Here is an 18,252-nt window from a genome sequence, read left to right as displayed (position 1 = left end):
CCACGGTACGTTGGGACAGACAGTGAACGCTTACGTTAATAACTTAAGATTTAGTAAGAGCTGGAAGCCCTTCAGTGTTTCTGATCTCCTGCCTTCTAAGTGCACAGCTTCTGTAGGAGGCATTTTGGCTACAGTCTTTGTTGGATTGAGTTGGATTTTAATATTGAAATTTATGCTGCCAATTCATTTTCATTAAAAGTGTTGCTCAATGCCAGTTTTTTTGTACAACGTACAGCTTTAAAATAAACTCTACATATTGTTCTGGTTAGGGGAAGACTTGGTGTTTATGAGAATTTAATTAGTCTGCGTCTTGATGAATTTTTTTTCACACTGTCTTTTCTTTCCTCAGGTGGACAAGATCGACTGGAACACATGGACATGTGTGCTTGGAAGTTCCTGTGAGGGAATTTGGCCTGTGGTCACTGAAGTTACAGAAGTTACTTCCGCATGTCTTAGCAATGACAGGAAGTTGCTAGCGACTGGGGATGACCTTGGATATGTCAAGCTCTTCAAATATCCAGTCAAGGTTAAGAAAATGTTATTTAATCACTAATTATTAAAATCACTCTTACTGAGGGATAGTTGACCAAAAATATAAATTTGTCATCATTTATCCAAAAAGAATTCATGTCTTTTTTAAAGCTGTGAATCACAAAAGAAGATATTTAGATATACAGTGCCCTCCACTAATATTGGCACCCTTGGTAAATATGAGGGAAGGCAGCTGTGAAAATAAATCTGCATTGTTTATCTATTTGATCTGTCATTCAAAAAATTCACAAAATTCTAACCTTTCATTGAAGTAAAAGAATTGAATGTGGGGGGAAGCTCACATTATGAAATATGTTTTTCTCCAATGCATATTGGCCACAATTATTGGCACCCCTAAAATTCTTATGAGTAAAATATCTCTGAAGTATATTCCCATTCATATTCATAATTTTTTAGCACACCAGGGTGACTAGGAGCATGAAATTGTCCAGCCGTGACTTCCTGTTCCACAGGATTAAAAATATGAGGAACACAAAGGCCAAATTCCCTTAATCATCCATCACAAGGAGTAAAAACTAAGAATATAGTTCTGATGTGTAGAACAAGATTGTTGAGCTTCACAAAATAGAAAGTGGCTGTAAAGAAATAGCTAAAGCATTTAAAATCCCCATTTCCTCCATCAGGGTAATAATTAAGAGGTTCCAATCAACTAAAGATGTTAAAAATCTGCCTGGAAGAGGATGTGTCTATATCGTCCTATTGCATGGTGAGGAGGAGAGTTGCACAGATTAGTTAAATCTTAGGGTAAGAAAGGCTAAAACAAATATCAAACCGCCCCTACATCACCACATGTTGTTTGGGAGGGTTTCAAGAAAAATCCTCCTCGCTTATCCAAAAACAAACTCCAGCATATTCAGCTGTCAGACACGACTGGAACTTCAAATGGCACTGGCTTCTATGGTGAGATGAAAAAATAGCTTTTTGGCAGCAAACCCACCAGATGGGGTTAGTACAAACAGGGATAAAATGTAACCCAATGCCCACGGTTAAATATACTGCTGGATCTTCAATGTTGTGGGCTTATTTTTCTGCCAGAGATCCTGGATATCTTGTTCAGATACATGGCATCATGGTTTCTATCAAATACCAACAGATAAAAAATCTAAACCTGACTGCTTCTGTTATAAATCTTATAATGGGCCATGGTTGGATCGTCCATCAGAACAATGATCCAAACACAAACATCAAAATCAACACAAAAATGGGTCACTGTGCACAAAATGAAGCTTCTAGCCTTCCAAGTTCCTTGACCTGAACCCTGTAGAAAATGAGTGGGGTGAACTAAAGAGAAGCACCACCAACATGGAGCTGTGAATCTGAAGGATTTGGAGATTCTGTGTGAAGGAATGGTCTCTGATCTCTTGTCAGGTGTTCTCCAAACTCATCAGGCATTACACGAGAAAACTCAGAGCTGTTATCTTGGGAAAAGAATGTAGCAATAATTGTGGCCAACATGAGCTAGAGAAAAACATTTATTTCATAATGAGATTTCCCCCCCACTTTCAATTGTTTTACTTCAATGAAAGGTTAGAAATTTGTGTATTTTTTAATGAAAAATCTAAAAGATAAACGATGCAGATTTATGTTCCCAGCCACCTTTGCTCATATATTAAGGTTGCCAATAGTGGATTGCACTGTATATTTATATTTTTCAGTTTAGTTATATAGATGTTATATATTGATTTTTTTTTAAATTAATTAATTAATTAATTTATTTATTTATTCCATTTTGGATCTGGATTCATTTGGTTATTAGATTAGGATATTGTTCCATTATATGTATACTCTGAACAAAATTATACTTTGAGAAAAACGAATATATTTGCCTATGACAAATATTTTTCCAAAGTATAATGTTTCAAAATATAAAAAATTATGATATTTTGAAAAATTATACTTTGGAAAAATATTTGTCATAGACAAATATATTAGTTTTTCTCAAATTTTATTCATGGTGTGGTCCAAACCTCACATTTTGATTTAATATTAATAAAAAAAAATTTAACAACATTTTGTTAGTCGGTGTTTAAAGGGGTCATATGATGCTATTTTAAAGATCATTATTTTGTGCATTTGGTGTAACAGAATATGTTGTTCAAAAAACACATTATTTTTTAAATACTGTACATTATTGTAGTTCCTCTGTGCCCCGCCTCTCTCAAACACGTCGTCTTTTTATAAATCCCCTCCTTCTGACAAGCACAGTCTGCTCTGATTGGCCAGCTGACACAGTGCATTGTGATTGGCTGAACACCACAATCGCGCGTCGGAAATGTAACCGCCCTTACCATAATCGCGAGCTTCAGCTTTCAAAGTAAATATAAAGACAGTTAATAATTGTTAGTTTTACCATCAGTTCAAGCCCGAAAGGGCTTTTGCATCTACTTTCGGAAAGGCCAAATAAAGTGCTTTTGCTTTCGCATAGAAGCACACAGCGTCTCCCTGACATGGCTGCATCAACACAACTGCGGTTACTGAAACCACGCCTTCTTTCTTTGCGTGAACATTTGGGTGGCATTACGCAAATATTTCCACATCGTGACGTAGACATGTGGGGGCGTGTTTTAATGAGGCGTTTTAGCCCGGTCTGGATCAGCCTTCTCTTTTAGATAGAATAAATCCTTTTGTGGGAGACTTTGAGATTTATAACTCTGCAGATCGTATACATGCACAAACAGCTACATAACACACTAAAGAAAAGGAAAACAAGAAATCGCATCATATGAGCCCTTTAATTTAGTTTAGTTACTATGAATAAAAGTTTATCCTGATGTCTTTTTAAAATATTTATTTACTAAAAGCACCAGAAAAATGAATTAAACCCACAATAGTTTCTGCAGTCAGTAAAGCTTGCCAGTATGTGTTCTGCACATCAACACAAATATGTATGGAGTATGGAGAACTGACAAGAATTGAAGTGGAAGAAACAAAATTGTTTCATGGGGAGAGTAAGTTGCTTTTAGAAAAACTGAACAAAACAGGTTTAAACCAGAAACAGATTTTTGGTTATACTCTATATAAAATGCACTTGACAGATGTTTAGCCTTTTTTGAGTGTAGGCGGCTCTAATTTCAGATATTTTCATTTATCTTTTACTTTCATACACTTTAACATTTTCTTGATCTTAATAGGGAAAATATGCTAAGTTTAAGCGGTACATGGCCCACAGTACCCATGTGACTAATGTGCGCTGGTCGCATGACGACTCTTTGCTGGCGTCGGTCGGTGGCTCTGACACCTGTCTGATGATCTGGAGCCATGAGACCGAGGGCTGCCGAGAGGCCAGACAGTGTGACAGCGAGGAGTCAGACATCGAGAGCGAAGATGATGGAGGTGAAAAAGATCATTTATAAAGAACAGTTATTACTGTCATCCGCTGTCATCTAGATTTAAAGAGGCTAGCCAACCATCATATGATAAAATGTTCATTTAAATGCCGTATGTCATGATATAAAAGTGAGGTGTCTCTCCGTCTGTGTAGGGTATGACAGCGATGTAACTCGGGAGAATGAGATCATCTATGTAATCAAGGCCTTATCCACAAACATGCGACCCATGACGGGGGTCAAACCCCACTTACAACAGAAGGAGCCAACGGTAGACGAAAGGTAAGTTAGGAATAGCAACGCTGTGTACAGTTCTGAAATGTATATCGTGACAGTAAGTAGGTACAGAATTATGGAAAAACCTCAGATGCAGCATGGATTGCTTCTCTTATCTTTCTTTGGCAGCTTAATGAATCTAACAGGGTTTAAATAAGTACAGTATTTATAGATATATTTTTTTTATTTTGAAGGATGTAATATATGTATTTACACCAAATTAGTTATTGGCTGTTGTTAATGATTTAATTTATTGGTACCAGTCAGGATTGGATATTTATATCCATTTCCCCATTTTTACATTGCAATTACTTTTGATCATCAAGCACCCACTTAAAGTTTATCTTTAATAACATTTATCAATGTAATAACAATAATAAATTCAATTATATTTACAGTTTTTCTCAGTGGCTTTGGTGCATTTCTCAGAACAGAATTGAAATTCTCAAAACTAACTTTTCATTTTTTTATAGTATTTTTTTATTTTAGACTTTTGCCTTAATGAACTCCTAATTTGCTGCTTATTAATAGTTAGTTAGGTAATTAAGTTTTGATATTGGGTAGGATTAGGGATGTAGAAGATGGTAATACAGAATATTTGCTTTATGAATACTAATGATCAGCCAATATGTTAATAATAGGCATGCTAATAAACAACTAGTTAATAGTGAAAATTGGTCCCTATACTAAAGTGCTACCATGTATTTTATATTTATTTTTTACTAGTACATACTTTTAATATCGGACATTTATCTGTTGCGTAAAATAGTTGTCTGCTTATGAGAACTTGGGTGCATTTCCCAAAAGTTCCGTCGTTACCAGTAGAGTTCAGTGGAACTTACCACCATAGCTAACCATGCTTTTAAGAAACGCACCCCTGGCTAGATTTTTTTATGTCAGTGCATCCCTAATTGTGTTCTTTTAAATATTAGCAAATATGCCTATTATTACTGTGTTGACACTTTGCATACATGCAGTGTTCTATGCCATAAATTAAATTAGTCTGCATTTCCAATAGCATCTTAAGACTAAATGATGATGAATAGATTTGCACTGAAATGCAGTAACCCTGTCAAAGATGTAACATGAAGTACTGAATGCTCTTATCCACTTTATTGCTTCTCTAAACTCTTGTATTTCAAATTCACTAATTCACTAATATACCATGTTGAATAAGCTCATGTTGGTGGCACACTCTCTAAAGCCAAACGATTTACTGCAACTGTTGGAATACCAAGCTATCTTTCCAAAGTGGAATATCAAACTGTCTTTCACAGGAAGGTTCCTGATGAAATAAAAGTATATTTTTTGAATCTCTATTCTTTACCATAGAAAGCACTTTTGAATTGCTTGTGGAATATTTCATTTACAATAAAGTACTTACAATGGAGGTCTATGGGCATAGACATTTCCCTGTAATTAGAATACATTCTGTTTCAAAGGTATAACCACAAGATTCGAATATTAAATGGGATATCATGAAAACAGTGACCTTACTTACCAAAAGTTCATCCACTTTGAACAGTATGGCAAACTTCCAGGGGCCCCCAATAAGTCTGAAATTATTTGTTTATATTAACATCATCTTAATTAAAATGCAAAGGAAACACTACAAATAAAGATGTACATCGTATTTTTGTTTTTATTTATTTATTTTTTATTACAACAAATGTTTTAATATTTTGCCTTTGGATATTTTCTTGGACAAAAAGTTTAAAATCCACTGATATAGGCTGTTTTACAGTTCAAATACTTTTGTACTAAATTGTATTGCAATACATTCTTCACATGTATTTAGAACACATTCTGTTTCAAAGGTATAGCCACAAGATTTGTACATTAAATGGGTTTTATGGCCCATAGATTTCCATTGTAATTGCATTACTGCATATCCATTTTTTGTTTTTAAGAACTCTGGCATTAATCAAAATTAAGATTCCGTTTTATTAACATTTTTAACTAAAACAGGGTATTATGATCTTTAAGAGTTGGTAAATACATTGAAAACAATGAGTCTGAATTCATGGAACACTTGGGCTTTGAGTGACATGCTACCCTCATGTCTGTCTTTTCCAATTTTCCTCACTCCTCTGTCTGTCTCTGCACTCCACTCCTCTCTCTCACCATGTGAAGGCAGGGCGTAGTCAGGTAAGAAGATTAATGAAAGTGTCATTTATTCAGAAACGTTTCATGTGCCGCCTCCCTTTCCTGCTCTTTGGATGTTTGCTATACCGCACGGCAACAGCCATCAGATCCATAAACCCACCTTTTTCCCTGTATTGAACCATAAAACCGCCTGTCGCTAAGTTTTGCTCTTATTTTAAGCTCAAGATGCTTTAAAAGCAGGTAATTTCAGTCTTAAATTAGAGTGGATGGCACAACATTATATTAAGTGCTTTGCTGGCAGATGTTTTGTCATTGCTTTGAAGTGACTTTATTACTGCTCTCCACCGCTAATTATTTAAAGAGTAATGCTGCTTCTTTGGCTGCTGGGAACTTTGCTCATGCTTTGCTCCCTGCACTCTCTCTCAGGACGATTAAAGGATTAGTTCACCCCAAAACAGAAATTCTCCCATCATTTACCCTCCATGCTGTTCCAAACCTTACTTTCTTCCTACTTTCTTGAACACACAGAGACATTTGAAATAATGTAATTGGTCACTTAGGCACCAGTATCCCTGTGACATAGGATAAGTGGCATGGATAGATGGATAGATGGAGGGTTTGTTCACTCTTTTTCATTAAAGTTTTTAAGCTTCAGAAAATCCTGCACTACATTGCAAAGTGTAAGGAACGAATCAAATTTAAGGAATTTTTTACAGTTAGGTCCGTATGAATTTGGACACAGGTACAATTTTTATTATTTTAGCTGCTGGCCAAAACATCGTCGAGTTACAGTTATATTATGAATATTGGCTTAAAGTGTACATTCTGAGTTTAATTTGAGGGTCTTCTCATCAAAATTGAAGTAAAGGTTAAGGAATTACAGCTCTTTAATATGTGCCTCTCCCCCTTTTCAAGGAACCATAGGTAATTGGACAGTTGACTCAAAAGCTGTTTCATGGACAGACATGGGCTATTCTTTAGTTATTTCTACATCAATTAAGCAGGTCAAAGGTCTGGAGTTGATTCTAAGTGTGCCATTTGGAAGCTGTTGCTCTGAACCCACATCATGCAGTCAAAGGAGCTCTTCATACTAGTGAAACAGACAATTGTTAGGCTTCAAAATCAAAACAAGTCCATCAGAGAGATAGCAGGAACATTAGGAGTAGCCAAATAAACAGTTTGGTACATTCTGAGAAAAAAAGAACACACTAGTGAGCTCAGCAACATAAAAAGGTCTGGACATCCACGGAGGACAACAGTGCTGGATGATCAGAGGATCCTCTCCATGGTAAAGGAAAACCCTTTCACAACATCCAGCCAAGAGAAGAACACTCTCCAGGAGGTAGACGTGTCACTGTGAAAGTCTACTATCAAGGGAAGACTTCAATAGAGCAAATACAGAAGGTTCACCACAAGGTGCAAACAAGGCCAGATTAGACTTTGCCAAAAAACATCTAAAAAAGCCAGACCACTTCTGGAAAAGCATTCTTTGGACGGCTGAAATTAAGATCAACCTGTATCAGAATGACGGTATGGAGTATGGAGAAGACTTGGAACAGCTCATGATCCAAAGCACACAAGATCATCTGTGAAACATGGTGGAGCAGTGTGATGGCATGAGCATGCATGGCTTCCAGTGGCACTGGGTTAATGGTGTTTAGTGATAATAAGACAGAAGAAGCCGGATGAATTCTGAAGTGTATATGGATATACTTTCTGCCCAGATTCAGTTAAATGGAGCAAAGTTGATTGGACGGCACTTCATGGTACAAATGGACGATGACCCAAAACATACAGCAAAAAAAACAGGAGTTTTTGAAGGAAAAAAAAAATTCTGCAATGGCCAAGTCATTCTCCTGATTTCAGCCTGATTGAGCATGCATTTCACTCGCTGAAGACTAAACTAAAGGCAGAAAGACCCACAAACAAACAACAACTGAAGTCAGCTTCAGTAAAGGCCTGGCAAAGCATCACAAAGGAGGAAACCCAGTTTTTGGTGATGTCCATGAGTTCCAGACTCAAGGCAGTCATTGCCTGCAAAGGATTCTCAACAAACTATTAAAAATGAACATTTTATTTATGATTATATTTATTTGTCCAATTACATTTGAGCCCCTGAAAATGGGGGGACTGTGTATAAAAATGTTTGTAATTCCTTTTGCAAAAAAGCATTTTCTGTTATTGTGTCAGTGTCCAAATATATATGGACCTAACTGTATTCATAATTTTCAACTGTTGTTGAAGGATCAGTCCTATTAATGTTTATTGAAATTATCTTACTTATTACCCATTTACATGCAAAACAATAGCCTGGCAATGCAAGTAACTGTGTTTACATCAGTTTATTCTCCGGCGGTGATGTCAAAACAGAAACATTTAATCTACTCTTGGTATTCCATTTTTTATGTGAGTTGTGATGTTCAATAAAGAATGTTCTTAAATGTCAGCAGGAAACTTGCAAAGACTCATTCTCCTTTCACTCGCTGTGGCTGGACGCACTTAAATCTGGCGTAAAGGATACTTTTCTGTCACATGTTACACATGCACACTTCAATAAGGCAACAGAACGCAGGTTAAATAGTTTAAATGCAGGGCAAAATCAGGGTAAATCTAGATGTTGATCAGTTTGTTTAAGCAGTTTATGACCTTATGCCGATAAAAGGGTTTAAGACATTTACATGACCACACACATTGTCGGCTTATTATGCATAATCGGTTGTGCACGTAAATGCACTCTTTGATTTAAAATTTACTTTAAAGGGGTGATGAACTGCCTTTGTTTTTTATTTTGTACTCTGAGGTCTACTTACAATATTATCAAGATTTTTACATCAAAAAAACAATTTAGAAGTAATAGGCTATTTTCCATCCTGTTTTTGACCCCCCTTATCGGAACGCTCTATTTGAACAGGCGTGCCAGATTGTAGACTCGGAATTAAGTGCTATGATTGGCTAATAGTTGTGTATGTTTGACAATGTACATTCCTCATAGATGGACGCTGCTGTGATTTAGGTCAAAAATGCATAAATAACTCTATACATATCAAACAATCTGTAAGAAGAGACAAAGCAATACTCATCACGCAATGAAAACAGTTACTCATGAGGATCCAATATAGTCGGCACAGCATCGTCTTTTAGTTTCAATCTTTTTGAAAATCCCGCGTCAAAACGTGCCTTGTTTGAAAAAAAAAAAATTCACAGTAAAATCAAGTGAACAAAGGACCAAGTTCTTACTTACGCAGTCTGAATCTACAATAAAAGTAAAGTTACTTCGCTCTATCCTAACATTGGGATCAGAAGGAAGGCAACACAAACACCATTTTTCAACAACTTGGCACTGCATAGCGTCGTCTTGTGTTCAGAGCCATCTTTATCGTTTGGTTTCTGTGTAGACCTGCATGTTCACCTCTCTCGTAAACACTGCATGCACAAATCTGTGGGCGGGGCTAAACAGGCAGTGATGTCAAAGCAGGCATTGATCTAAAGCTGCAAAGGTGGTGTTTAGCCACACTATTTCATCATAGAGTAGAACATTTCAAAAGCTGTCGTTTTGGCAGACTGCCTTCAATATGAGCTGTTTTTAGATTAATGACAAAGTTTTGAGTTCTGAAACTTACAGGATATTTTTATAGTGCAATGACCTCTTATATGTGAAAAGATCAAGGGAAATTAGTTTTCTCAGTTTATGATCTCTTTAAAGTAATTTGACAATGTACTTTTCAAAAGCGTGTTTAAGTGTATTAAGAAACAGCACACATTTTTACAAGGGGTTACTTCTCTCAAGAACTCACATGAATGTGTCGTGAAGAGTTAGACGAATAGCAACGTAATTGTATAGATATAGAAGAGTTAGAATATAGCACTTTATGACCCTTTAATGTTTTTTGTTTTTTTGTGATTCTGAAAGTCCTTCACTTTCATTATATTGAAGAGAGTGGGCCAAGATATTCTTCAGCAATTCACATCATTCACAAGTCATATAGTTTTGTGATGACACTGTGGTGAGAAGTTTGGGTGAACTACTTCTTTAAGTGTAAAGAAAATCAATTGAGCTAGTTTTATACACAACTGGTCTCTTGCTTCACCAGCTCTTTGAGTCATTTTGCATTTTGACATACTCTATGCTGTCAAGGGAACATTATCATGGACAACATTTATACATTTTTATTGTATTTTTTTGTTCTCAGTGTCCCTGTGTTGTGCTTCTTTGTTTTCTGGAGCACTTGAGGGAACTGCTCAACTGACACACTTCTAATATTTTCTCTCTCTGTTAATGCTGCTTTTAAAGGGGCTCAAGGTAAGACTAGACCGATCACTTACACCTCATTATACCTGATATGCTGAGTTTTTTTTTTTTTTACATAAACTTAATATTACAAAGATTTCAGCCAAATGTTTACTGTACATCACAAACTATCACTTATTGAACTTTGTATTTGTATTTGGTTACATGTTACAGTGAAAACCTGAAGTGAAACAGAATCATGCCAGATGGCTGGTGTCCTTTTCACCCGGTCACTGTCTGACCTTATTACTGCTGTAAGACTGATTAAGTGGCAGTGTTTTTTGTCTTTGGGTGCAGACCCCCAGTGAGCAGGGCACCACCAATGCCAGAGAAACTACAGACCAACAATGTCGGCAAGAAAAAGAGACCCATTGAGGTGAGTGATGGGCAGATCAGAACAAATATTACTCATTTATTTCTCCTTCCCTGTTTTGTCCTGTCACTATACTATCCTATCTTTCTGTACATAGTACAGTATACTTTAAATTACTTTATAAGTTACGTTTTTTGGTTTGTTGTTTGGATGTGGATAGCTTGTTTTATTAGCTTGCCTGTTCAATCTATTAAATGTTCATTACAGACTGCTCTGTCCCCTTAGTGGTTAGATGATCTTTCTTGCCTCTCTTGTTTGAACTGCAACACAGTTTCTCTGTGCATGTCCTTTCACATCCTGAGAGCCAGATACTCTGTGCTGTTGTCATGGATACGACCTCAGACACCCCTCTTTGACTCTCTCTGCAGGATCTGGTGCTCGAACTGGTGTTTGGTTACCGAGGCAACGACTGCCGTAACAATGTGCATTACCTTAATGAGGGGGCGGACATCATTTACCACACTGCCTCTGTAGGGGTCGTCCTAAACTTAACAACAGGTGGGAAAACCCTTTGGTACCTGCCATATGTAATGCATGTTTAATGCTTTTTAATGTGCCAGAGTGGGCGTAAGTAGCAAGAGTGGATTAGATATGGATTTTATTCATCGAATTCCTTCAAACAGACATGAAGATGTGACAAAAATGTTGTGGAGGATCATTATTGTTGAGATTTTTTCCTGTTTGTTTGCCTTCAGCCTGTCAGAGTTTCTATTTGGAACACAGTGATGACATTCTGTGCCTGACTATTAATCAGCACCCAAAGTTCCCAAACGTGGTGGCAACTGGCCAAGTAGGTATGTTTGTGAAAACATTCACCCTTTTCTTCTCACTTTGACAGCCCTGGTAACTTTGTCCCAGATGTTTCTCCTAAAATTCAACAGAAGAGACATACAGTTAGAGCTTAGAGAAGTTGGTCTTGGACAGTGTTGGGAAGGTTACTTTGGAAATGTAACAGTTTACAGATTACAAGTTACCCTATTTAAAAATGTAATAAGTAATGTAACTGATTACATTTGATTACTTTTCTTCATTTAAATTAATTTTTTTCCAAAATTTTTCTAAACTTAGGCCCCGTTTACACTAGTGCGTTTTCGTTATAAAACGCATAACTTTTGCTACAGTTACGCCTATCGTTTACACTACTCCGGCATTTTCGAGGTTGAAAACGGAGACCCCGTTTTAATTTGAAAACTCCGGAGTTGCGTTTCAGTGTAAACGGACCAAAACAGAGACTTTTGAAAACGATGGCATGGCTGCCCACATACTCTCTGCGTATCCTTGACAACCATGTAAACAATAACAACATTTTTGTACGCATAAATGTGTATAGGTAGATTCCCCATTTGACAGCTCCAAGCAGGCAGACGTGGCAGCGATCTAAATAATAGGGAATCTACCTATACAGTGGTGTGAAAAAGTGTTGGCCCCCTTTCTGATTTTTTGCATGTTTGTCACACTTTAATGTTTAAGATCATCAAACAAATTTAAATATTAATCAAAGATAACACAAGTAAACACAACATGCAGTTTTTGAATGAGGTTTTTTATTATGAAGGGAAAACAAAATCCAAACCCACATGGCCCTGTGTGAAAAAGTGCTTGCCCCCTAAACCTAATAACTGGTTGGGCCACCCTTGGCAGCAACAACTGCAATCAAGCGTTTGCGATAACTTGCAATGAGTCTGTTACAGCACTGTGGGGGAATTTTGGCCCACTCATCTTGGCAGAATGGTTGTACTTCAGCCACATTGGAGGGTTTTCGAGCATGAACAGCCTTTTTAAGGTCATGCCACAGCATCTCAATAGGATTCAGGTCAGGACTTTGACTAGGCCACTCCAAAGTCTTCATTTTGTTTTTCTTCAGCCATTCAGAGGTGGATTTGCTGGTGTGTTTTGGATCATTGTCCTGCTGCAGAACCCAAGTTCGCTTCAGCTTGAGGTCACGAACAGATGGCCGGACATTGTCCCTCAGGATTTTTTGGTAGACAGCTGAATTCATGGTTCTATTTATCACAGCAAGTCTTCCAGGTCCTGAAGCAGCAAAACCCCAGACCATCACACTACCACCACCATATTTTACTGCTGGTATGATGTTCTTTTTCTGAAATGCTGTGTTACTTTTAAGCCAGATGTAATGGGACACACACCTTCCAAAAAGTTCAACTTTTGTCTCGTCAGTCTACAGAGTATTTTCCCAAAAGTCTTGGGGATCATCAAGATGTTTTCTGGCAAAACTGAGACGAGTCTTTATGTTCTTTTTGCTCAGCAGCGGTTTTCGTCTTGGAACTCTGCCATGCAGGCCATTTTTGCCCAGTCTCTTTCTTATGGTGGAGTCATGAACACTGACCTTAACTGAGGCAAGTGAGGCCTGCAGTTCTTTAGATGTTGTTGTGGGGTCTTTTGTGGCCTCTTGGATGAGTCGTCGCTGCACTCTTGGGGTAATTTTGGTTGGCCGGCCACTCCTGGGAAGGTTCACCACTGTTCCATTTTTTCGCCATTTGTGGTATAACAAATTCCTAACTGCACAAGTTAAAAACACTGTTATAAATCTGAATTTTGTGAGGGGCCGAAAACTAACCATAAACATGAATAAATAGCTTATAATTCAATAGCAATAGTTCAATAGCTTGAACACAAAACACTAAAGCTTCATGGATGCTTCATATTTATGTATATATACACATACACACAAGTAATTGACAGCACAAAAGAAACCCACACTTGAATTAACAAATAAAGAAAACAAGCAAATACAAAGTCTTTGAAATGAAAATAAAAAAAACAATTCAAATAATAGAATTTAAATTGTATGCATGTAAAATTTAATGTAAGATAGTTACAAAAAACCTTGAAATTGTCCATTGATGAATGAAAGAGATCCTTGTAATCCTTGCATGCAGAGAAATATAAGAGAGAGAAAAACACTAATCCAAAATAGTCCATCCAAGATTCACACCAAAGTTTGTTCTTAATCCTTGCGCACCAAATCCAATAGGATCCACAAGCGATGCCAACAAAGTTCATGAATAGAAATCCATTTGATCTCCCATTTCACAAATAACCCAGAAAGCAGTGAATAATATGTATCAAGAAGTCCTTTTTTTCCGATTGAGCAGGAAACTAGAAGTTTCTCAATCAGGATAGCTTCACTTTGGAGATGCAGCAGGAAAGCCATGCTTTCCCCTGCCCAAACAAGTCTAACTTCCTCTACTACACAGCTCACTTATAAACCCAATGCATGAGCCCTCTTGTACCCCCTAGTGGTGGGTAGTATAGTACATGGTAACAGACCCAAGTCTGTTACAGTGGATAATGGCTCTCACTGTGGTTCGCTGGAGTCCCAAAGCATTAGAAATGGCTTTATAACCTTTTCCAGATTGATAGATCTCAGTTACTTTCTTTCTCATTTGTTCTTTGGATCTCAACATGTTGTGTAGCTTTTGAGGATCTTTTGGTCTACTTCACTTTGTCAGGCAGGTCCTATTTAAGTGATTTCTTGATTGCGAAATCAGGGGGGGGGGGGGGGCAAGCAATTTTTCACACAGGGCCATGTGGGTTTGGATTTTGTTTTCCCTTCATAAAAAAAACCCCTTAATTTAAAAACTGCATGTTGTGTTTACTTGCGTTATCTTTGATTAATATTTAAATTTGTTTGATGATCTGAAACATTAAAGTGTGACAAACATGAAAAAACATAAAAATATGGTTCTATGGTTGTACCTGCATGAATGGTTATGTGACATGCTTTTCGGTTGTGTAGTGTAAACTGAGATCGTTTCTGAAACGCACCGGAAACACCAGTGTAAACTGGGATTGTTTTCATTCTAAAATGCTGTTTTAAAACGAAAATGCACTAGTGTAAACGGGGCCTAAATCATTTTCAAACATTTAAAGCAGGCAGAGTTAACCTTACAGTAGAACTCAACACTGATGTCATATTTTCAAAATCCTTCATCACTTGAATTAAGATTATAATTACAACCCGAATTCTGTAAATGTTGGGACGTTTTTTTAAATTTGAATAAAATTCAACTAAAAGACTTTCAAATCACATGAGCCAATATTTTATTCACAATAGAACATAGATAACATAAATGTTTAAACTGAGAAATTTTATGCACAAAATGAGCTCATTTCAAATTTGATGCCTGCTACAGGTCTCAGATTAGTTGGGACGGGGGCATATTTACCATGGTGTAGCATCTCTTCTTCTTTTCAAAACAGTTTGAATAAATCTGGGCATCGAGGTTATGAGTTTCTGGAGTTGGAATTTGGTACCATTCTTGCCTGTTTCCAGCTGCTGAAGAGTTTGTGGTTGTCTTTGACGTATTTTTTGTTTAATGATGCACCAAATGTTCTCTATAGGTGAAAGATCTGGACTGCAGGCAGGCAAATTCAGCACCTGGACTCTTCTACTACGAAGCCATGCTGTTGTAATAGCTGCAGTATGTGGTTTTGCATGGTCCTGCTGAAATATGTCATCTGGAGGGGAGCATATGTTGCTCTAAAACCTTTATATACCTTTCAGCATTCATAGTGCCTTCCAAAACATGCAAGCTGCCCGTACTGTATGCACCCCCATACCATCAGAGATGCTGGTTTTTTAACTGAACGCTGATAACACGCTGGAAGGTCTCTCTCCTCTTTAGCCTGGAGGACATGGCGTCCGTGATTTCCAACAAAAATGTAAAATCTGGACTCGTCTGACCATAGAACACGTTTCCACTTTGAAACAGTCCATTTTAAATGAGCCTTGACCCACAGGACACGACGGCGCTTCTGGACCATATTCACATATGGCTTCCTTTTTTGCATGATAGAGCTTGAGTTGGTATCTGCAGATGGCACGGCGGATTGTGTTTACCAACAGTGGTTTCTGGAAGTATTCCTGGGCCCATTTAGTAATGTCAATGACAGAATCATGCCGATGAGTGATGCAGTGTCGTCTGAGGGCCCGAAGAACACAGGCATCCAACAAAGGTCTTCAGCCTTGTCCCTTACACACAGAGATTTCTCCAGTTTCTCTGAATCTTTTGATGATGTTATGCACTGTAGATGATGAGATTCAAAAAGCCTTTGCAATTTGACGTTGAGGAGCGTTGTTTTTAAAGTATTCCACAATCTTTTTACGCACTCTTTCACAGATTGGAAAGCCTCAGCCCACCTTTACTTCTGAGAGACTCTGCCTCTCTAAGACATCCCTTTTATGTTACAGACCTGGGCCCGTATTCACAAAACATCTTAATGCTAAAAGTAGCTCCTAACGCGCCGATTTAAGAGAAAATCTTAAAAATAGTGGATGTGTCAGTCCTAAAGTTAGGACTCCTAAATGTTTGCTCTAAGAGTATTTCACAAAGTGTTTTAGCACTAAAACTAGCTCCTCAATCTGTGAAATGTTAGGAGTACTGAAGAGGACTCCTAAGTCACTAAGACCAACTCACAACTATCCTAAAATGGCCGTTGTCAGCAATCTGCCTCAGAATATAAACATTTTAGAAACATTTGATTATAATGAACTTTTAAAAAGGTAAAAACTTTTAAAATCGCCTTTAGGGTTTGGAGGTTATCCCAACTCCAAATTTTCCTTTGATTATATCCTTTTCATAACAAGTTGGGCAAGAAGTTACAGCTGTTCTTGCGTCCAGTTTGGTTTTCTTTTACGTTGGCATGTCTTACTATCAGCCACGATTATTCTACTCTGTTAATTAAAAGGCGGTTTATATGCATCCACTACGAGAAGCATACATGTAAGAGACTGACAATTAGCCAAGGGCGGTTCTAGACCCTTTTTAAGTGGGCTTCAGCCCTCCTAAAACTATAATCAGCTATCTGAATGATCAGACCAGTGCTGCTTCCTCAAGAAAGTTTATCATTCTCGCTCATTTATCAATCTCAATGTGGTGATCACACACTGTGATAGATCGTTAATGTGCGCTCACACATTTGAAAGAAGTGCGCTCGCACAGACTGCACAGACAGCACACCAGCATGGTCTCATGAAAGTGCGTTTCAGTGGCACAAATTTCAGTTTCTATTTGGTGTGCTTATGATACTGACTTTGCCCACACCCCTATACCTAATCATTATGTCTCATATGCACACCAAAGTCAGTTTTTGCGTATAAATAGCAAAATTGTGCCATTGAAACGCACTTGCATGAGCAAGTCATTCACTTTCAAGCAAATAAGCAAATATACAAAATATTATGTCACAATGGCTGTCTTGATGAGTATCCAAGTAAGCGCAGTCAGATACATCTTAAACATAAACCGTTAAGAAAATATTGAATGTTTGTCTGTATGCATTTCTTATATTAGGCTAATAATGTTAATCAAACAACAATTGAAAAAACATGAGAATCACTCACTAAGTGACTTTTGTAAGTTTAATAGGTAATTGTAATTGTTTTCATAAGCACAGTAAAATACTGTTTATTTAGGTAATTTGTATCGTTGTGTCTAAAGGTCTCTCTGAGGTCTAAGCCCCCCTAAAGATGAAATCCTCGAACCTCCCCTGCAAATTAGCTGAACATATATTTGTTTAAATAGTGACATTTAGCCTGCATGTTAAAATCTTTATTTGAATGTGGCAATTAACTTTCTTTTTTTAAACCTTTATTTTGATATGGCAACTTAATATCGTGCTCTACAATATTTCTGTGAATAAATCTCTGTCAGAGACCCCTATCAGCCAATCACTGTGTGCCTAGTTAGTAAGCATGCTGATGTCATCCATAGCAACGAGGTCAAGAGACTTCTCTCTATTCCTTAGTAAAAGTTTGTCTCAGCAGCTGTGGGAATAGGTTTTAAGAGAAAACTCTTAGCTAAAAACTTTTACTGCTATTTAGGAGAACTCTTAGTGGTAAGATAAAATGTTTTGTGAATACGGGCCCTGATGTCAATGAACTTAATTGGTTGCTAGATGTTCTCCCAGCTGAAGCTTTTCACCATTTCTTGCTTTTTCAGCCCTTTGTTGCCCCCATGCCAACTTTTTTGAGACCTGTAACAGGCATCAAATTTGAAATGAGCTCATTTAGTGGATACAATTATCTATCCAGTTATTTATGTTCTATTGTGAATAAAATATTGGCTCATGTGATTTGAAAGTCTTTTAGTTTTCATTTTATTCAAATTTAAAAAACGTCCCAACATTTCCGGAATTCGGGTTGTATGTAATTTTAAAGCACAGCCACCACAACATCAGACTTTAGCACCTCTTTTTATGTTTAATAGCTTTGATACTGTTTTTGAAATCAAATGCCAGTGTTTTGAAAACACTAGCATCTAACAATGCCTTGAAAAAAAAAAAAAGGAATATACACAAACCCAAAT

General features: G+C 37.2%; 1 protein-coding gene across 1 annotated transcript in view; it reads left to right on the top strand.

The window, feature by feature from the left end:
• LOC306886042 (echinoderm microtubule-associated protein-like 5) overlaps nt 1–18,252 on the top strand; it is a 98,417-nt gene that overhangs the window by 65,953 nt on the left and 14,212 nt on the right. Inside the window, 7 exon segments of the mRNA XM_079442899.1 lie at nt 350–526; nt 3,684–3,885; nt 4,034–4,160; nt 10,824–10,826; nt 10,828–10,924; nt 11,290–11,419; nt 11,617–11,715. Coding sequence (XP_079299025.1) covers nt 350–526; nt 3,684–3,885; nt 4,034–4,160; nt 10,824–10,826; nt 10,828–10,924; nt 11,290–11,419; nt 11,617–11,715 — 835 coding nt within the window.

Source organism: Barbus barbus, assembly GCF_936440315.1.
Source record: "Barbus barbus genome assembly, chromosome: 20".
NCBI classification, from domain to species: Eukaryota; Metazoa; Chordata; class Actinopteri; order Cypriniformes; family Cyprinidae; genus Barbus; species Barbus barbus.
Note: the sequence above shows the minus strand (reverse complement) of the source record. Positions and strands in the feature narration are given on the sequence as shown.